General features: G+C 39.6%; 1 protein-coding gene across 3 annotated transcripts in view; it reads left to right on the top strand.

Moving 5' to 3' along the window:
* The window catches only part of astn1 (astrotactin 1), a 605,257-nt gene that overhangs the window by 177,720 nt on the left and 404,139 nt on the right, over nt 1–23,398 (top strand). For all 3 annotated transcript variants that reach the window (XM_050074592.1, XM_050074591.1, XM_050074590.1), the window contains exon 9: nt 16,428–16,512. In XM_050074592.1, the coding sequence (XP_049930549.1) occupies nt 16,428–16,512 (85 nt within the window). The remainder of the gene's footprint in view (nt 1–16,427; nt 16,513–23,398) is intronic.

Genomic DNA, 23,398 nt, shown 5'->3' with positions numbered 1-23,398 from the left:
ATGGCCGCCGTATTTGACAGGAATGCATTACTGTCTGTGTCTGTGACCTCCGTTCAACCCACAACCGATGGGATTCGCCTTTCGTTCCTGCTGGTGGTTGAAATCTGTAGGCTGCTCGCACAGCGTGCTGAATGATTTAAGCCTATTTTGCTCGCTCAAAACTATTTTTAGTCGCAAATGCGGGTGTGGTGACGGACGGATCGCCACACTGCTGACATTTTATTCCGTCTGTCACGGCACGCTGTTTGATTGCATTATCAAAACACGCCACTATTATTCCTGTTTGATTGCATTATCAAAACACGCCACTATTATTCGGCCTTGCTTTTAACTTATTCCACCGAAAACCGAATGTGTGTTTTTTTGCAATATTCGGCCGAATATATTCGGTTACAGAATATTCGGTGCATCCCTAGTTAATTAAACACCACATTTCTGCCTGGAATTACAGGGCATCCCATTTGCTGTTTTAAAGAAGTTGTATATAAATGTAATGTGGAGGATACAGGTCTGGCCTGCAGTGTTTTTTTATTTGCAACCCTAGCAGAAACAGTACATCACTTCACACACAGCCTACCCTCTATGGTGGACTGACCACTGCTGGGTGACGGAAAATGCATCACTAATGCGTTTGTGATTTTTCTTGGGAATGTCACCACAGACACTCAGTTCACAACTTCTTAAAGAACAAAAACATTTGTTGGTCTAAATCTGTAAGAAAGCACAATATTATTTGCAGCAAAGTGCCTCATGGGATCAGATTAAAAAGATTAAAAAGTGAAGGAAAGAAAATATAAGAGAGAATAAAGTCATAAGCAACGATGTGCAGGTTGCAGGTGGATATTTTTACATTGAGAACATACAGTAACTTCTTTTAATTATTAATGACTCAAGGGTTTGACCCATAATTAGTCGACCAAAGGATTATGTTGCAAAAAGTTTGTTCTGTAAAACAGTGAATTAGTAGTGGTAGACATTTTGGTACACAGCAATGCCTTCCTCCACATTTCCACCCTGGTCAAATCTATGGACAGTGAACATTTGACAAAACAGACGACAGCAAGACTTGGCCATTAGAAGCAGTTTAGAGGGTTCAGGCTTTTAAGACTTTGGCTGAGTAATAAGGGGTAAATTCTTGGTTTGCGGGACACATATTTTGTCTGACATATTACCAGAACCAAACCAGACATGCACGCACAATTTGATCGCATCAAGCAGTTGAATGTCAAGCATCCAGTAACCACACCCCCTTTCTCTTTGCATGTCTTTGCTGCCATGTTCATTTATATTGTGAAGTATAGTGTATCAGCCATAATACCTGATGTCCATGGATACTGTTTTCATGGAAATTGGGGATATTTCTAACATCAAAGGCAGAGAAATCTTTGAGAAGAAAATTGATGAGCCCATTACTGATATAAAATCAACTAATTTGTAGTGAACAACAGATACAGAGGAAAAATGTAGCGGCAGTCTTTTGGTGTGACAGTTATTGGCAAAAAAAGTGAATTTGCACATCTTCAATTCATCAAATGTGTTGGCTCTAATTAGAAAAAATAACTCTTTGTCTACATCCTAATATTTTTCATCTATCAAGGCCATACAGTTTTGAATTTTAGAATTCAGTGAAAAACGGGAAGCTCTGTCTTGCTGCATGTGAAACTGAGGGGACAATTTAAGAAAGCAGTTGCTTGTGCAAAGCTGGCTTCATGATGGCAACATGGAGCACAGTTTCATTGTTTATTCACTGGTTGCTTGTACACTTGATGTGGTAAGAGACAGAGGGGGAGTTTGCCTGTCCTGCAAAACCCCTCCAGAAGTTACAGTGTTTGTCACTCACTGTGGCTCCTCACCAGTGAATCTTGTTCTAGTGCCCAAAACACAGCCGCAGCCAGTCAGCGGCTGCATAAAGGAGCCTCTTTAATTGTTTACAGGTGTGACCGTGCCTGTGGCTCATCACACTGCAGGGCCTGAAATGGAAAATAGATTGTCTGGAGTACTCGACCTGACTTTCCCCAGGGGAGCTGTCTGCGGAGCTGATCAATTAGTTTGCATGTCTCCACTGTCAACTTCATTTGTACTCGAGGTAACAGCAGGGAGTCTGTACACAGCATCTAGTTTAAACTGGATGGGTTTTCTGAGCAATTTAGAAAAAAAGGTAATAGATTAATTAATTGTAGCAGATAAACTATAATGGAAATGAAAAGCAGTATGTGCATTGCTTTTGTCTCGAGCTACTGGAGTGGAAAAATATTTTCGGACTGAGATTTTGCAAAGGTTAAAAAGTAATTTGCCAAAATGTGATTTACCTGTCAGAGCTCCTTCAGCTAGTGTGTAATAGTGGTGTAATTGTTTTTGCCTGAATTGATTAAGTAACAGTTGAATCCAAGCTATCAAAGTATTTACTCGAGGCCTAACAGTCCAGCACATTTTACAGCAAAAACACAACAACAACAATGAGGTCCCAGCAACAGTTTTAATGACAGGAATAACAAGAATAGACAGACTTCAAACTGAATACCTATCAATAATAAAAAACCAATCACAGAAGAAATGAAACAGCATGTCTGATGGATGTAACTGGGTAATTATGTCAAAACAGCTCAACCAGAGTAAGGCAGAATTAAAGATTAAATCAGAGTTATAGTTTAATTAAAGTTCAACTCATAAAAGCCTTTATTATTTGGATAGAAAAAATCTGGTGGATTATCACAGCTAAATAAATTATAAGTACGAATTTTACTTTCAGAACTAAAATACACTTCCATTTAAAAGTTTGGAATCACCTGCCACAAAAGCTTGACTGGTTACAGTCAGGTGGCTGAGAGGTCTAGTCTATATTTTTGAATTGTTTTTCATGCTTATAGGTTGCACAAAGTCCTCTTTATAAATGTATATTATTATGTATGTAGGGTTTATATTGTACATAGAGAACAAAACACTGTACAATGGTTCAACCAGACTGAATGGGCAGAAGGAGACAAAGATCCCTCTGTGCAGCAGTTCAGTAAGAACAGAAGAAATCACCAGTCATTGCTAAAAGAAAGTGGAAGCTTGGCATCAAAATGTGGGCAGATTTCAAAAGGAAATGTCAAGTGCACAATAATGCCAGTAACAAGCTGGAATTAACAGTTACCACTTTGCCATAGCAAAGCAATTCTTCTTCTTTGCACCATTGGAATATTAGCTGAATATACTATGGACTGCAAATCACAGTTTAAACCTTTTCAATCTAACCACTGAGTGGACTACAGAAGGCCAAAAGAAATATGGCTTACAAAATATTTTGAGCCCTATCACACCTTTGTGTTACAGTAATGTTTGAGGGTCACATGTGCATTTCTGGTGTGAAAAACTATTTCAAAAAAATTCAAAAAGTATTCTCCCCTGTCATGCAACACTGTGGACATCAACTACATGAAAGTTCTCCTCATTTAATTTTAACTGTTTTAAATGTTTCCATGTCAGTTATAATAGCCATTATTTAAGGAAAAGAAAGAAAGAAAAACATCAACATAGCAGGTGATTCCAAACTTTTTATCAGTAATATATATTGTAAAATAGCCTCAGCTCTGCTGCCTTTAGTTTGTGTTCTGTACTTCTCTACCTTTGCACATCTGACATGGCTTCTCTGGCAGCAGTTTCTAATGAGCTCTATCTGCTTATACAAACTGCTGTAATGTGACTGTAAAGTCACATTTTGGTCAGGGGACGGCTGACTAGGCTGAAAAACATGATGAATGTGATGTTAAATCAGTTTGAGCCACTCCTCTCCTTGATTTGGTTTCCTTAATTAATCAGTTGTGACACATATGCGATCTAATATAAATGCACTTAGTTCTTCCAACTTCAAAAACATAAATATGTGCACTATTCATATTCAGAATATGTTCAAATTCAGTTGGTAACATATTTAGTATTTACTTTAAAAAGACTAATGCTTTGTTATCAATTTTACTGTGTTCATTTATTATTTGATCTACTTTATCTTGAGCCACCATGTACACCAGTTACACTTCTTGTTTCTTACATTATAAAGTTTATGTTGGCTTGGAACAGATATTGGAACAAATTGTTTTTGTTAAATTAGAGGTAGCAGACTGCATTGTGGTCACTTTTCACTGTTCTTCATGCATCTTCTCAGACCTCAGATGTGATAATGTGGTGAGACCGCAGATGAACACCACCTCAACTGTAAAAGTAGGCCCACAATTTGTACCTGTATCTTAAAAAAGAACCCTAAGTCACAGGTAGTAAAAATGGCCAGAGCCATGAAACATAACTCCCGTTGTACAGAATACTCTTCAACATTCCCCCTGGCATTTCCAAGTGGTGTTGTGTTCACGCTGCTGTTGGTATTTTCCTTGGAGGTGAGCAACTGCCACAGATTTCACAGTTACTTCAGTTGTTCTACCATCTGCCATTTCTGCCACTGGGAATAGTACCTGCGATTCTCAACTTCCCAAACATTCTGTTGCTGCCGTTACACAGGCTAGACTCAATGCTGCTCGGCCCATTTTAACCCCTGGTTGTGTGTTACTGTGCATGTGAGTGCACATGACTGTGCGCTTGTGTTTGGGGTACAGCGAGGGCCCAAGGAAAAAAATATTTGCACAGGGGCCAATCACAATTCTGTTACTCTGTTAGCCACATTTCCTTTGTAGCCCACATGACATGCCCCGACAAACTACACCCACTAGTACAACTGAAACAGCACAATTGCTATTATTTGAACCCTTCCACAACATGACTTTGTAGTGGATAAATATGAGGCTAATGTAACAATAATTTACTTTATAATTCAATACACATGAAGACATGATTCACGATATTAGTAACAAGATTTAAGCCAAACCTTAATCGTCTTTCTTTTATCCTAACACTTCTTTGCAAGCAAACTGCTAACTTAGATTTTCCTTCAGGGCTTCCACTCCAAGAACAAGAGGCGAGAGGGCCTGATGCATCCGCCAGAGCTTTACCTACTCAATAGCTACTGGGGAGAGTAACTGTAAAGGACTTACATGGATACTCTTTAGTAACTGGTGCTAGCTGCCGATTGCTACCGGAGAAAACAGAGGTGCTATCCTCTCTCTGTTTTAGGAGTGCAGTGGTTGACGCACTGCCTTTGTGCCGTAAATCAAGCATTAATTTTCCCAGGGGATCGTACCCAGTGACAGACAGAATTACATAGTGAAAATGAGACTGATAGGGAATCAATCTATACACAGATGGTGTCATTATTCTATAGCCATTCCATTGTGCCATTAAAATGTACTGCATAATTAATAATTGAAAGCAAAAAAGGTGTCTATTTCCACTTTAAGTGTGTGTGTGTGTGTGTGTGTGTGTCTCTGTGTGTCTCTGTGTGTGTCTGTGTGTAGCAGTGTGTGTGTAGCAGTGTCACACAGCGTGTGGGACACTGAGGTTCCAGTGCAGGGAGTTTCACACACGGTTTTCTGCTTTGGATCTGTCATCAGATGTTCACAGAGGCTTTATTTTTCATCTTTTCTGTAACATCGCAGCTGATAGTTTTTATGTTTAATGTAATTGACCTTTATTTGACTCCATACACAATGACAATCAGGGATCTGAAAATATACATACGCATCCCTCCTTTCTCACTCTGCATATAGTTTGTTGTGCCTGGTAAAGTAGCATAACACTATAGATGGATGAGTGATGGATCTGAGGGAGGGGTAGATGTTCTGTAAGCTTGATGGCATGTCTGAGATGACTGATGGATTATACTTGAGGCATGTTGAGGAAAAGCAGCATGTCAATAACTTTTGATTGATGCTACATCATATACATTTTTCTTCGTGATCTAAAAACTAAAAAAAAAAAGAAGTGCAGAGTGAAAAGTAAATCCAGCTTAGCATAATACTGTTGTACTTTAGCATTTAATCTTTACAGGACTCTATGATTATTTTGCTTACAATTTATATCTTTGCACTTGTTACACGGTTGCATGCAGATGCTGTCAGCTGAATATCTAAACAAGTGATGTAAAATTCAGCTGGGGTTTTGAAAGCAGTGGCTCGGCTGTGATTGCTTGACCGACAACCCTTGGCTGATAGATGACACATGATGCATGCTCGGTAAACACTCAAGTCTGATCCTAAAGTATGCGGAGAATCAATTTGACCTAGTTGTGATTACAGAACATGTTCCTGAGATATGAAAACAGCAAACATGAGACACACCAAAAATAAAAGGAAAAAAAAAAGTTGTAGAATATTATATGGAATACTACTGGAATTAGGGCCATGTGCAGCTACTGTACATAATGTTTTATTCAAGCCACACACCACATTCAAAGGCCACATGATGAGAACAGCGTGCTGATAAAACAGAATTGCAGAGCATTTTGTTGTTTAACAAGCTCTTTATCGCTCTCTCCGCCAGTGAATACATTTTGATCTTCCCTGACTCCAAATTCACTATGAAGAAAATGGGAGCCTGTGAAACAGAATAATATAATACATCTTGTTGTTTTAACAAGTCCTTTAAAAGTCTTTATTTCTGCAAGTACATCACACTCCACAGATGTCACCAATACTTGTGTGCATATATTTTCATGGGGAGCCACCATGGGGTAATTATACACAAACTTTTATTGTTCAAGTGTCTTAAGTTCATGTTTTTAATCATTCTGAAGACATGAATACGGTAATTTAAATCCTGTCATGCATAATTTCTCAACTTTTCAATGTCTTGATCAAAGAACGGATTCAAAGAAAGATGCTAAATATGACATGTTAACTGTCCCCTTAGAGGCGTTGATGGTAGACTTCTGCCTCAACAGCTTCTCACATATAAAAATAGCCCTGGCTTGAAGAAATAAAAGGGTGGTACAGTGCATAACAAAGGCTAAGAAACAACAAAACTTTAAATGAGTTTCTTCATGAAAAATGCCTTAAATATTCTTCTCATCAGATAAGTCTTAAATGAGGATCAGCAATCATGTTGTTTGCTTAAATAACAATCAGCCTGAAGGTATAAGGAGCGTTTTTTTCCTTGATTTCTAAACACAATTTTAGGACTCAGATATTACAACTATAAGTTGGTCCTACCTGCTTACATTCATATCAGAATAATGGTGTCATGATTGTTTATACAACCTTAATGAAGAAAAGAACGGAGTCAGAATGAATCATTTCAGTGTTACCTGGTGTCTCGTAAATCCGCCAGTGCGTCACTCAAATTTCGAGTGCAAAATCTCACATTTAAAGAGGAGAAAGCGTCTTCCTTGTTTTTGCATCCATTATTCAGCAGCCTAACTCTCCCCTGGGCAACACAGAGTGAGTTCTGAGACCTTTAAATGAATCAAAAAAAGCTGGGCCAGTGTGTCTCATGCCTGCCTTTTTCTTGGAATAATTTTTAAGACTCACCCACACACCCAAATCCACACTGTGCCCATTCCTTTCAATGATGTATGGACCAGCAGGACTGGCAGCAAGGCTTCAGTAATTGCATTGTATTTTTCATATGATGCATCCGTAATGAAACCGTTCTGCATACGTGTGCTTATGCGTGTGTGTATTTGTGACAGTGGGGGTGAGTGAAAGTGTGTGTGTGGGCTGCAGGGAGATTGCGAAGGTGCTATAGATAGCCTAAATCCAATCCAAATTCCTGCTGGAGGAGATACTGATGAAAACCGAAATGTGCTGCAACAATATCTGTGCTGCTCCTGGAAGACATTAAACTAGATGCTGGATGTTTTAACGCATGGCTCTTCCCTTCCTGCAGAGCCCTAAACCCGGCTGCTTTGGGGGCTGATGTTTACGGGCTGCTTTACCACCTTGTCCCCGGGGTAGAATGTGTATATAAACCACAAAGCGGCACGTTGTGTCTCTGGAGACACATGTTTCCACATCATAACATGCTGGCTTGATTAATGTGACTGCATAATAGATCAGTGTGTGGATATCTGCCTGATGAGCTGAATAATTTTGCGCACAAGTGACACAACAGTGCATGAAGAGAAACGTACATCTAGTGTAGCCGCTGCCGCCCACACAACAGATCAATGGTTTCAGGCTATTTACAGGCAATTTGTACATATTGCTCAGTCTGGTCACCCTAAATACACTTCAGTTCTATATCTTTTAAAAGGTGACAAATAGTTGGGTGGGACGTGATATAAAAAAAATCAAAAATAAATAAAGGGTGAGACTGAGAAACTGGCTCAGTGCCCGTATATTTAGCAATTAGGGAATGAAACACCTTGCAAGTGTAAAACAAGTTTGAGCTGAGTGCCGTGACCTCAGAGCGCGATGAAACGGCAATTAAAGCAAGACGAGGCGTTTAGCATTGTTCAGCAGCTATGCAGCACATTTAAATGAAATGCTACAGCCCCTGTCATCTCTCTGCTGCTCCAGCATTACTTATTTATTTATTTATTTTTTTCTGGACACAATTTAGGCTGTCATTCAACATGTAAAGCTGCCTTTCTGATGTCAAACATTTCAGCTCTTTCACTGCACATTTAACAAAGCAGCAAAGTAGCAATTATGTTGAGAGCTACGAGGAGGCGTTTTTCATTTCCTGCGGCACATCATTCAGGTGATGTTTCAGGAAAAACACTGTGCATTTTACATACATAATTACATAGGGTTGGGAGGGCAGAGCATCTGTTTGAATAATGTAGCGAAGCAACTGTATGACATAATGAACTCCACCTTATTAGCAACAAGTAAGAACCGTAAATATTGGATGAATATTGGAAGTCATTACTGACAGAGATTAGATTGAGTTTAAAAGTCTAATAATGATATATTAGCATTATTTGTGTGTATTCTTGGGGCAAACAAGCATTTTTTGAATAAAGATCCTTAAAATTTGGATATTACATATGTACTTTGCAGTTAAAAAAACATCCTTGTCAGTGCTCTCTGGTGGACAAACTATGTATGGCACCTTTTGTAAATGATCTCAACCTTTGATCTTTCTGAACTGCAGTTTCTTGTCACTTAGCATAGTGGTTCTCAACCTGTGGGTCTCAACCAAAATTCTAACTACTTTGCCTTAGAACAGATTTTATTGAGTGTTTTTATGAGAATCAAAGTGTGTGTGCGCATGAACACAGATAAAGTGTTTCTCCAGCGGTGCAAGAAGAGAAAAAGTCTTGGAATGCATCAAAAATCCACAGTGCATGGAGCACATTGGACAACACCAAGGTGCTAAACTAAATATAAGTGAGCAAAAATGTCATAATAAACAAAGTATCGTTTATTTACATTTTTCTAATGGGCAATTGGATTGCCCTAAAGATGTTGGCATTTTACATTTCTGCAAACCACAGGTACATTTGTGCATCATAATGCAGTGGATATGTTTAATTTTATGTGTCAACCACGCTGTGACTGACATCTGGTTAGCTTTAGGCACAAGCTACTTGGTTATGGTTAGAAAAATATCATTATTTAAGCTTAAAATACCTGCTCATGGTGGCATAATCCCCACTGGAAATGCAGGGATGTCTCAGGAAAGAACAGTCACTTTTTGTGGTACTATCCCCGATGGATAGTGACTTTGCGATGTCTCGCTGGAAAACAACCAGTTCTGTTGTTTGTTGGTCTGGAACAGTGGTCTGCAGCTTGACATGTGTCTCGCCTAGGTGACACGCCATCCACTAAGTCAGCTCATTGGGGCTAATGAACCTGATTATTCCGGGTGGTCCCAACTGGAAAGGTTTAGAACCACTGACTAAAAGCCATTTTTCACCAGTGAGATGGTAAATGCAGCGTGGGAATACGGCAAAATCTGCATGCAAATTTTCTGCATGACGACAATGCACACCAGGTTCGGTGTGAACTCACCACGCTGCCGTGTTCTCTGTTTCCCATGTTATGTGATTGAGGCCCAATTAGGGGTGGGCGATATATATCGTTAACGATAATATCGTCATTGTTGTTTTAACGATGTGCAACGTTATGTTATTGAGTATGCAAATGACTTCACAAAAACAACTGAAAACACACGTTGAAAGGTTGAACCCCCACACATTCACTGAACAAGAGTTATGGAACTTGCGTGCAGCAGCACGCCGCAGTACGCCTAGGTGGTCACATGATCTCTCACTGGCACCTTCCCGGCAGGTCAGCCTGCTGATAAACAAATATTAGCGAGACAACATGGCAACACCGCCCACGGATGCTCCGGCAGCTTCAGAAGACGTGGGTCAACTGTAGTGATAGGTCCCAGCCTGTCAGGCTAAAGTTCGCAGTACCAGAAGACCATCTACGGAGCTACCTAGCCTAGCCACAGTTAGCTGAACGAAGCGGCAACATGGCACAGTTTCATGTCTCCCTGCTGGAAAAGTTCACCTTCAAGGCTGAAGACTGGCCTAAATGGATTAAACGCTTCGACAGATTCCGCATTGCTTCTGGATTGGAGACGCAAGCAGAAGAGAATCGCAGGAATGTGATCTTTGAGAGAGCAAAGTTTAATCAGCGGCATCAAGAAACGGGCGAGACGGCCGACTGTTTCATTACGGCGCTGCACTGCCTGGCGGAGCACTGCGGTTACGGGGCTCTACATGATGAGATGGTGAGGGACAGGCTTGTGGTGAGTCTGTGGGACAAACACCTATCTGAACAGTTGCAAATGGACCCGGAATTGACGCTACAAAAGGCCGTCACCAGAGTCAAACAGAGAGAGCAGGTAAAAAAGCAGCAAGAAATGTTAAGAACATTTTTCCATTAATATCATCCATGAGAAACAATTAATGAGCTATAACTCAGGCTGTTAAAACACATATTTAAAAGAATATCGTCTAATTATCGTTCTTCAAAATCCCCCAAAATATTGAGATATTATTTTTTGTCCATATCGCACACCCCTAGGCCCAATTAGTATCCACTCAACAGAACAGAAGTCTTTCCAGATAGAGAATGTCGAAGGGGCAAGCATTAACTACAGAATACATGAAAAAATCAAACCGCAAATTTGATGCTTAGCCCAGCTTCTGTGGCTAGCTAAGGCAAGAAACATGAAAAGTCTAACAAAAACCGGAGTTCACGAAACTTACTTAGAAGACAAAACAAAGTCTGTTCACAATGGTTCCTTACTGAACCACTGTAGGGATGATTACCAAGATGTCAGACTATTTTTTCACTTTAAGATTAAGTGAGTTCTGAATGTTTTCGGACCTGGAGTCCAGCACGCAAATCAAGACCAGTGTCACAAGCTTGTGCTGTGACTGTTTTTATTTATTTTGTCAACTGATTTCGTTGGTAATGAATGTGGATGACAGAATATAAGTTAGATTTTTTTTATGTAAGCCTTAAGCATAGCTGCGTGCTAGCCAACACAGCATGGACCATTACTAATTTAGTATGTGGCATGGTCATTTTGAATCCATCATTTGGCTAAACTGATTAAAAGTTGATCATCTAAACCTCTGTGTTTCTTCCCTTATTGAAATTGTTTACTATCTGTTTTTGTCTTTATCTTTAAAAGAATTCCTTCATTTTTGTTTTCTAGACTCTCATGCAAACCCTCTTTAGATCTCGAGTAACTTGACCTAGTCCTAGAACTGATATGGACTCAACTGAAGAGCGCACAAAGATTCTCTTGAATATAAGTGAGCTATCAAGTATACACTGCCTCAAAAAAAAAAAAAAAAGTCACAAACTGCCTCAGTCATATCTTTTTTTTTTTTTTTTCAAGTAACATGAGCAGGAAAATCAGTAACTCTGATTTCCTTCAGCCTGGCAGGTACTGACAGTTGACCTTTTCCATTAACAGTGGTGTATAAGCCCAGGGCCTGTGCCCTTCACTTGCCTCCTATTGAGCATGAGCAGAGCATGTTGTACACGTTACCCCTGAGTAACCCTCTAAACCATAGGTGAGGCCCCATCACTCATACTGAGCAAAGTCAAGGCCTACATTTCTCCTGGGAGCTGACAGCAGAACAAAAAGCTGATGCTTCACTGTTCTTTTGCTAAAAGGCTTCACTCATCAGGAGGATGCCAACACAGAACATACACAGAACCCCTCCACCACTCAGTTGTTCTATCCCATTGCTGAGGCATTGGACATTGCTGTTTCTCTCTCTCTCTCTCTATTTCTATCTCTCTCTCTTTTTTTACATTTATCAAACAGATACCAGTAGATTCCCAGTGTCTGCATATCAAACGATTCCACTTTGGGTCCTGAACCCGGGGTTACAAGCAGTTTTAGATCATCACTGTGCCTCCATTTGTAGGCCGTTACAGTTGAGCAGTGTTGCATGTGATCCTATTAGCAATTGCCCCAAAATGGTGCCTTAGGCCTGAGTGCTAAGTGGATTTTGGGAAATCACAGTCCCACACAAGCTTTACTTTAGTAAATAATGACAGTGCCAAGTGTCTATTCATTAGACTAATCACTGATCTAATCACTTCCCATTTAGGTAGAGGATGTCATTCAGTCAATGGGACCAGCCAGATAACTGTGAAAAATACAAACTAAGTCTATTAAACCCAGACATTTGGAGTAAGGATACAAACTTAATTTGTGTATTTACACTTAAGGATGTCTGGCAGTCCTTTGTTCACTATGCAATTAAGCTCCAGGAACTAAAAAGTTAGGAACTACCAAGAAACCTCCAGTTGTATTTGTGTTCCCACTGTGTTTCAGGAACTGTAGAGATGGTGCAAATTAGATGGGCAACATACTAAAACATGATTTAAATTGTAATTTTTGTGGGTGATAAAACAACAGCAAAGAACCATTGTTATTCTGTTAGAACTGGAACAATAGTTTGCAATACCAGAACATGATGATGGCAGTTGGCTCACCAGATAGGAATGGAGAACTGTCGCTCTTTTTAAAGTCAGAGTGTTGGTGTTCTTGCTGACTGCAAGATAAGAGGAAAGCTGGTTTTAGACACAAAACAAAGTTTTTCAGGATATGCTGTTTGGCCACAAGGAATAAGAGAACAGGCAACAGCTCTGTGTGAGACACCTCAGACAGAAAATCGAGTTGCTCTTATTTTCTTCCAAACTCTCTCCTTTCTGCTTTTTTCTTTGCTCTGTTTATTGATGTCATACAACTAAGGATATCTGGGAATGTTCACTTAAGTTCAAACATCTTTAATCCTAGTGGTCCTTTTTCCCTCCATTTACAGTGCTGTGTGTCTCTTTTGTTTTGTTTTGTTTTGTTTTGTTTTGCATTCACGCTGTCTCTAAATGTTGCCTCATTTTGGAAAATGCAACTGAGGCACATAATTGGTCCATGTACCACTTAACAGTTCAAATGTCTCTATAAAATAATGCCAATTAGGAAATTGGAAAATTGAATACAATTTTCTTAAATGTATTTGTATTTGTGTGTTGGGCTGCCTGATTTGCCAACTGCTTAGCCAGTCAGACGTAAGGTGAGTCTGGCACTCCCTCTCAAGGAGTCCAACAAATACAATTCTTTGATTTTCAATTTTTTAATTTTCTGTTTTTTTCTGTGCAACAAATATATAATATCTAATTAGAAAAAATAGAAAAAAGTCTAAGTCATATATTGATCTGACAAACCTAAAATACAATTCACCACATTTGCTTTGGAAGTTTAAATTTGTGGGCAACTAAGATGTGCGGGACTGTTTTCTTCATCCTGCTCCTGCCCGCTACCGCTGAATTTCTGACCATTACTGCCCGCAACCGCAACGTGTGTGTTACACACCGGCCCGCTCCCGCAATGTATATGTCCACTCCCACCCGCACCCGCAATGTATATGTCCACTCCCACCCGCACCCGCAAAACTCTGAGAATTTATGCCCGCACAATAATAGAGATGCATTGATTTTGTGTCTTCTCCCGTCCCGCAGGAGAAAACATGTCATTTTATAGGCTATTAATAAATAGATTCATGGGGTTGTTTGTTTCGTTTCCCTGGTCTGCATGTCTTTTGACGCACTGGTCAGGAATAGCGCTCCTATTTCGTTGTTTTCATTTAGTTTTTAATGAAATAAAGGCTGTTTCATATTCTATTCTCCTCCTCTGTATTTTATTTATTTTTCTACCTTTATATAATCACGCAGTGATTGAGGTTAAGGTCTCTTTTCTAAGAGAGACCTGAATAAGAAACATTAATGAGATAAAGATAAAGCCTATGCTCAATAACACCGGCATCATCACGCCTCTTTATGTAATTAACAAATAGCAACGAGAGTAGGCTGTGAGTGGCTCAAATAACACTAATAAATAACATAAAATAAACAAAGTTAACGAATGAAACGAATGAATTTAACAAATGAATCACTTGGCCATAATATTGCTGTGGAGGAAGAGAATGTTGCTGACCGACTGCGGTCCCAATCCCGTGCATCTCTCTTTCAAGATGCGCCCACAGACACTAAAGGCCCGCTCTGAAGGCGCACTGGATGCAGGGATACTGAAGATGAAACGCGCCAGCTTTGAGAGCGCTGGGAAGTAGAGGGCTCAGTGCGCCTTCAGACCTTGTTTGAGCTTCTTTTCCACATCATTTGTTGACTCCATCCTGTCGCTATAGGCTACATCCCGATCCTGCAGTGTTTTTTTTAGCTGCCCGTTCCCGCCCGCAGCAAAGTTCAAACCGCCTGCTCCCACAAGATTTGCGTGGGGTCCCGCAGGACCCAATCCCAATGCAGCCCTCTAGTTTGGTGGCATGGCTATTCCCAAAGCTAGTTGGCAAACTTTTTGTTTGATTTGTGTCGTTTTAGTTGCCAAACTATTGTCAAAGCTAACTAGTATCATGCTAGCTACCTGTGAACATGGTAGTGCTAATCAGCCACAATAGCCCAACCAATTAGCCAGGTCGCTAACTGACATTTGGTGAGTAAGCTAGCTCATTCGCTTACCTTGCTATTGAAAATCTAGCGGTAAGCCTGTCATGATAACACATTTTGCTGGGCGATTAATTGCGTCAGAAATCATTGTGATAAGCGATAATATTTCGTAATATTGTGCTTTTAAGACCATTTTTATTATTGTTGTAATTTTGCCGTTTTTAGACCATTTTTTTAAACTATATATAGTACACCCTTTTAAAGAGAAATAAACATTTATTTAACAGGAATATTTAGGAATGCAAAAAAAGAAAATTTAAATATCCGAAATAAATAAATAAAGACCTTATAAATACAAAAAAATAGACTGTCAGTCTCTCACTCTCAGATGTGCAGTTAAGTTGGTCGTATTCGCTCTTTTTGTTGAGATGGTTTTAGAACAAACCCAGCACACCGGCTCGTCCAAATTACTGGGCTCCCCTCTGTCATTTGGTTTAAATCCAAAACACTCCCACACAGGGGCCGTGGCATTTGGTTAGGAACAAGTTCCCTGTCTTTCTCTTACACTCTCCTTTTTCTCCTCCTCGTCTCCCCCTCACGAAGATCGCGCTGTGTGTGTGTGTGTGTGTGTGTGTGTGTGTGTGTGTGTAGCCCATAGCCCCGCCGTTCATTACGCTAATGAACCAACTCACCTGGCTGCCAGACGATGCACGGCAGTGAACGCTCTTGTCGTCCAGTCTCTTTAGTGGAGAGAGAAGAGGAAAACAAACACGCATGAATATGTCAGTTAATCGCGGCCGGAAAAGTTACCGTCTCCCTTTAAATTCACCGTGCAATTAACCGACTTATCGCATATCGCGACAGGCCTAGACTAGCGGTCTTAAAAACTGGTTCGAACAAACGCTAAGAAACATAAAATGCAGCTGTTTCTCTGAATAATAATGGTGTACTAAGTAAGAACTGTTCATATATGTGAGTACTTTGAAAGGTATGAACAAATTTACGAGCTGACTGTAGGCCTGTAGCTGTAATTCAAAGAAGCTGTTATGCGTTTGCTTGTATTAGGTTTATATGTGGAGCCATTATTGGAGAAGGTCTTTGGTTGGTTGCGTTGTTGCTAGAAAAGAAGAAACAAGTTGAAGACACCACAAAGTAAAACAAGCCCTTTTTTAGGCCTGCTCTGCTAAAGGACCAGAACCTATTATGCAGAATTAGAGCCATGGATTTTTAACAACCACACATACACACCACCACCACCCGCCCAAAAAATACAGGTTATGGCAGTGCGCCAGTGTTTCACATGTGTTCTGATCAAATGTGTCAGAAAACCATCTGATGGTATGATGCACAGCAGGGAGGACCATTGCTTTTATTAGTTGCCTTTGGCCATTAACTGACATTTTTAGAGCAGCTCCTTTGAAGCACCCCTGCTGGAAAACTTTGTGAGCTTTTGAAGTAATTTGGACAAAAATATGGCTCAAATAGCTGCAAATAAAACATGACTACATCATTAAAAATATGAGAGGATTGAGAATCCTCTAACTGCCTTAAGAGGCTAATCTTTGGGATAGCTCTTGTGGAGTAAAATTAAAGGAGAGGAGCAAAGGGAATTCTCCAATGAATTAAAAAGAGCTTGACTATAATGAAAACATGATTGAATCACTGCCTTCCTGTTTGCAGGAGAATGCCTCTGCCTCGACGGCTACATGAAGGACCCGGTCCACAAGCACCTCTGCATCCGCAGCGAGTGGGGGCCCAATCAGGGGTAAGTTATGATAATCACCTACTGATGGTTTATGATTGCTCATTACCAGGCAGAGGGAAATGGTGGAAAAACAATTTACAACAGGGAAATCCGCCTTCACATCACACAAGGCCATTCATTTGGTTGAACAGATAAATCAAAAAGAACGGTGATGCTGCCAATGTCAGTTAATATTCTGAATCAGACAAAATTGCTGGAGCACCTGAACATAAAATACAGAGTTATTATACAGTTAAATACAGTCACTGTATGATAGTGCATCTACTCATGGACGAGAGGCTTGTGCTTGTGATAGCGTAAGATGTGAACATTAATTGCGTCCTTCTCAGCTGAGCTGTAACATTACCTAGCTCAGTAGTGCTAGGTGAGCTAGCAGTAGATGCACTTTTCCTTCTGCACAGTGACACAGTTGGTGGGTATAGTTCAGCAGAAAGAAAATAGTTCCCACATGAAACTGCTCACAACAAGGTCTGTGGATTATCTTGAGTAATTGTGTAATGCTTTTCGGAAAGACACATTGCTGTTGAGTTTTTCAAATGTATTTTTTGGCACTTTGAGCACCACAAGCAGAGTGCCATCTAGTTCCATTATACAGGAGAAAATACAGACATCTCTACCGCTGATATCTCCAACACTCTGCAACTTACACCAGAACAATCTAGATTGATAAATAGCACTACAGGTAAGAGGAAACATTTTGATTTTGGGGTGAACTGGCCCTTTAAAATTTGAAAAACAAATGTCACTAGTAGCAGCTTTTCCATGAGAGTTGATAGCAGAAATACATTTTTTGACTCTTTGGAGAGATTTGGAGACCATCTAACATGCTTTTATTCCCCCACATCCTGACTACTGTAGCCCTTATATTTAACTTATGTGGGAGTCATCCATATGTGGCCTGCAGCTAACTCAAAATGCAGCAGCAAGACTCCTCACTGATACCAGGAAGAAAGACCAAATCTCCCCTTTGCACATACAGACTTATATTTAATATTATTTTGTTTTTAAAGCATGGCATTGACTGGCACCAGAGTACATCTCTGGTCTCCTCAGTCCCTACTCTACCCTCAGACCCCTCAGATCCTTAGATCAGATATTCCTCATCATGTTCCCAGTCAAAGTTCAGCGACTGAGCGATTTTTCATCCCAGCTCCCAGACTGTGGAACAGTTTATGTTCACTGTCAGATATTACCCATCCACTGCCAATTTTAGATCTAAAGACCTACTGTTTTACAATTGTGCTTGAGTCCCTTTAATAATTAATATAACTAAAGCATTGTTTTAAATCTGTTCTGTTCTACTTTTATAATGAGGCAGACAGACTGCAAAGCACTTTGGCCAACACTTGTTTTTTACAGTAAATGTCTTCCACAAATAACTTTTGACTTAATTTGAATTGACTTAAACATGTTAAGCTTAAGAAAGTAATTACTAAACCTACTTACCAAATCCTACTGCCTGGCTGACCACACTACATTATTGTGCTTTGTTTATCTATTTGTGAATAATTACTGGGGTAATCCGGCAATTTAATATTGAGTTGGGGGAACCACAAGAGACAGAATTTATTCGTTTATTTATTTTTAAGAGAAACATCAAAACTGAAGCAAGAGAGGCCGAGATATTCTAACTCCAAAGATCCTGAATCCTACAATAACCACATTGTAACAAACAACACTTTTTCCATTAGATTTAATTTCTTTCAAACACTGTAATGAGGGGTTATTTGTTATGAATTTGTAGTCTCCATGCCAAAGCCATCTTTATGTCTAAAACTGTGCCTCTAAACCAAAAATACTTCAAGCTGTGGACTTAAAAGACAGTTGTGTGAAATTTAGCGCTACCAATAAATCACGTCCTGGCCTATGGTGAGTCAGTAAGGTTGTGGGCGCTTTATCATGCTTTTTGGTCCTCTCATCTCTTTGGGTGCAAGGTCACTTCTTCTATATTACAATAATGATTTCAAGTGATGACTTGATATCTTTTGGCATTGAAAAATGCTGTTTCAGACCCCTGTCCCAGGAAGTCATATAAACGCTTAATTGGGTTCACATCTGCTTGTTAAAAAGTCCTTGACATTTGGCTAACACCTCAGCCACAGTGCCAACCACTGGGTGACCACTCAGGGTGAATGTGTAGGGGTGCTACTGATCCAGAAACTGCTCACACTCACATCAAAAAGAGACAGTGTCGACAATTCCCTCTGTGACCTCATATACCATGGGATTAGTTATTTACTTAGTTTATTAGTTGTCTTTCCCCCCTTTACTTCCAGTTTTGAAGAAAATCAGACCATACTCTGCAAAGACACACATTTAGCAAATGTCAGAGATTGTGTTATACTGTTAATTCCATTGTATCTGTGCTTTTTAAAATGTAATTAGTGCATTAGTCCATAGTCATCAATCTTCCAATTATAGCAATGGGATTTCTATGTGATTAATGTGATGAAGTACCTCAATTTGTCAGGTACTTAATTGCCAAAAACAAACATTTCCAGCTGGCTATGTTTTATATAAACTGATTTTCAATTAATCTTCTAGAGAATGTATATGCAAAATAAATGTATATGTACCTTGATATAAGCTTTTATCCAATAGACCATATTTTGTGAAAACATAAATAGTCGACCCTACAATATCATTGAAATAGTGATATCACGGTATTTAATCAGTATTTTGTAATATTTGATTTTCTCCATATTGCCCAGCCTTAGGAGTGAGGAACAAGTGAAGTAGTTAATCACTTTTGTATCTGGGGTTTAATAATCAATAAAGCCCCTTTCCCACTGCACAAAAAAACCCAATGACGCTTGCTTACATCTGGCATTTCATTGTAATGGGAAAGATTATAATCAGCATTCACATCTGGGTCAGATGACTTTGCAGTAGTCACGGGTATTGATCAGCTCCAGCTCTGATCGGCAGTGATGGAAATAAACCATCTGGGTGAACTTGCTAATTTTAGCCCCTTTACCGGTGAAATGCAATGAGAGGCCACCACAAAATACTGTCTGTCTCTGTAGAAACAGTGCTTAAACACTGATCCAAATTTCAATCAGGAGAGACTCATTTCGGGGGTTTTTTTCTTAGTAAAAAGAATATTTATTAACATGTGCACATAAGAATGACAACTATGGGACTTCCGGTTATGGCGGCCATCTGAGAAGACGTGTCTCGCACCGCTCTGCTGTGACTGCTACAATTCCTACTAAAATACTCCCGTTTGCAACGTTACTTAGTAATACAACGACAGTGTGAAAGTTGTAATGCCGAGGGTTAGCAAAATAAGTAAAGAAGGGAGCAAAGCATCGATCCAGCCGAAGTTAACTGACTACCGAGTTCGCGGTGACACAGCTAACGAAGACATGACGGAGCAGACGGCCAGCGGTGAAGTTGAACTAGGAGTTGAGAAGGCGGACGCAATACTGGCTGCCATTAGCTCCATGAAAACAGACTTTACATCAAGATTTGACGGAGTTATGGCGGCGACAGAAAGCATGAGGAAGGAAATAAATGACTGTAACGAGCGGGTGTCGCAGGCGGAGCAGCGCATATCGCACGCCGAGGACGAGGTGGCTAACCTGCAAAATAAAGTACACACGCTGGAGACAAAAAATAAAACCCTGGAGGACAAGCTTGTGGATTTGGAGGCCAGGTCTCGTTTGAACAACCTGAGACTGGTAAACCTACCGGAGGGCACTGAAGGACGTGATCCGGGCTCGTTTTTGGAGAAGTGGATTCCTGACGCACTGGACGCTGTGGCGCTTCAGTCATCAGTAGTACTGGAGAGAGCGCACCGGATCGGGCCGATGAGGGACACCAAGGCACCGCCGAGAACGCTAATAATGAGGTTTCTCAACTACAGGGACAAACAGGCAGTCATGGCTGCTGCACGGGTCAAAAAAGACATTCGGTACAAGGACCAGCAGGTTCGGTTCTACCCGGACTTAGCTGTGGGACTGCACCAACTGAGGAAACAATTCGACCAGGTCCGCCAGGAATTGCGCAACCTCGGAATCTGACACGGACTTATTCATCCTGCGAGACCAACCGAGGTGCAAGAGTTTATTAAGAAGGTCCAGAAGGACGCCAGCGGGAAATAAAGTGAAACGGTGAATATTTGAATGTGGTATCACATGTAACTTGAAACACGGTGTATGTATGTCTAAGAGAAAGCATATGGCAGGCATAAGTGTATAACACACAAATTAACACACTGCATATATGTTGGGCTAAAATGTACACTTTAAGATTATAATGTAATGAGTAATTACAGGTGAACTACACCATACCACATAACATTACACTATTACCCAATTCACAGGCAGATATATATACAAATACACACACACACACACCCACACACACATTCGCACGAATTCTACTCATTGAGATATTAAATATACACTGAATGTCCATGTTGTATACAGTAACTGATACAAATTATCTAAAAATGCTATGATGCAGGTCTCAGAGCAAGACTATTAGACATGCTACAGAGGAGTGTTGATTGAGGCCACAATAAGAAAGCAGTAGTGATTATTCATTTAGAGTAAGAAAAGGGTGGATAGACTGATCCTCACTAAGGGTGGAACAGTTATGGCGATAACAGGTGTCAGTTTGGGGTTGGGGGAGATCTCACTGAAGTGGGTAAAGGGGAGTTCAGGTTCAGTAGGTTGGATGAAGGTTTTAACATCCAGGTTCATCATGCTTCTCAGCGAATTTATTTTTGCATTGTCAAGTGAGTTGATACTTTTTGTTCAAGATGTCTCAAGGAGTAAAGCTTAATTTAGTTTCTTGGAACTGCAGAGGTCTGCAACAGCCTAAAAAAGTTAAACAAGTCATGAATAGAATAAAGGATATAGATTCCAAAATTGTATTTTTACAAGAAACTCATCTTTTAGATGAGAATGATAAAAAAATTAGGAGGAGGTGGCCAGGTAGTGTGTTCACAACGTCATTCTCATCTAGGGCCAGAGGTGTTATGATTCTTATTCATAAAACAGTTCCATTTCAAGTGAAAAATATAATAAAAGATAAACTGGGGAGATACTTAATAATCCAGGGTTGTTTATTATCAGAAAACCTAAATTTAGTAAATGTGTATGGCCCCAATATAGATGATGCCAATTTTTATGTAGGTTTGTTTCTTACCCTCTCAACATGTGCAGGACAGTTTATAATAGCAGGAGATTTTAATTGCACTCTAAACCCTGGCATGGATAGATCCACAGGAATAGACCAGTCACATAATGGCTGTAGAACAACAATTCATCACTTCATTAAGGAACTAAGGTTGTTGGATATATGGAGAATATCCACATTAAATTAGAGAATTAAATCCACATGCGAAGGCTTACTCTTGTTACTCTAGCGTATTTCGGACATATTCTCGAATTGATTATTTTTTGGTTTCTTCAGAATTGCGGTCGAGAATTCATAACTGCTTTTATGATAATATTGTAGTCTCAGATCATGCACCATGTTGTTTAGAATATATAGATAAAAAATTGACAAAAGACCCACCTAGATGGCATTTTCAGCATAAATGGCTGCAAGATGAAGACTTTGTAAAATATATAGGAAAGCAGATAGATGAGTTCTTTGAAATTAATACTACACAAACATCAGCATGTACAAAGTGGGAAGCATTTAAAGCTTTTCTTAGAGGTCATATTATCAGTTACACAGGCTCAAAATCAAAAAAAGGCGTGTGAAGAGAGATCACGGCTAGAACAGAAAATAAAAATTCTCCAAGAAAAGGTTTATGAGAAAAGTAACCCACAATTGGAAAACGAATTATTGATTTTGAGAGCTGAACATGAAAAGATGTCTGCATTCAGAGCTGCCTGTAGTCTTTTAAGATTAAAACAATCATTTTATGAACAGGGCGATAAAACTGGAAAATTATTGGCTTGGCAGATTAAACAATTAGAAACAAAAACATCAATTACAACCATAATATCTGAAGGAAATTCTATTGTAGATCCTGTAGAAGTTAATGATGCCTTTAGAAGTTACTATGAGAAATTATATGATACAAATTCTGAAATTAATTTACAAAACCTAAATAAATTTTTAGATGAACAATCTATACCATGTATCCCAAATGTAAATAAAGACGAATTGGAGCTAGATATCAACAAAGAAGAAATAGGGCATGCTATTGATAATTTGAAATCAGGGAAAAGGGCAGGACCGGACGGTCTTCCAATTGATCTATATAAAAAATTTAAGAACAAATTGTTAACGCCTCTTTTGGAAATGTTTCTAGAGGCATTTCAGAGTGATAGGCTTCCACCCTCAATGACCAGTGCCTTAATTATTTTACTGCCAAAACCAGGTAGACCATCTGACAGATGTGAAAACCTGAGACCCATTAGTTTGTTAAACTCAGACCTAAAGATAATATGTAAAACTTTGGCAAAACGATTACAAAAAATACTACCAAATATAATTGATAGAGATCAAAATGGTTTTATAATGGGAAGGCAAGGTTTCCACAATGTTAGAAGGGTACTGAATGCTATACATTTGAGCAAAGAAAAACCAGATACAGCACTTCTATCAGTAGATGCAGAGAAGGCCTTTGATAGGGTCGAATGGCCTTATCTTTTCAAAGCTTTAGAACGATTTGGCTGTGGAAATAAATTTCTAAAATGGATTCGGATAATATACAAAAATTCCACAGCAGAAATATTAACAATTAGAAACATTTCAAAACCAATAAAAATCAATAAAGGTTGCAGACAAGGGTGCCCTCTTTCACCCCTTTTGTTTACAATAGCAATGGAGCCTCTTGCAATAGCAGTGCGTTCACACCCACAATTCTATGGAATAACAGTAGGTCCAACAGAACATAGGATATGTTTATATGCTGATG

The sequence above is a fragment of the Epinephelus moara genome, chromosome 21 (genome assembly GCF_006386435.1).
Source record: "Epinephelus moara isolate mb chromosome 21, YSFRI_EMoa_1.0, whole genome shotgun sequence".
Lineage (NCBI taxonomy): Eukaryota > Metazoa > Chordata > Actinopteri > Perciformes > Serranidae > Epinephelus > Epinephelus moara.
The sequence above is the reverse complement of the archived record's forward strand: the minus strand, read 5'-3'. Positions and strand labels throughout refer to the sequence as shown.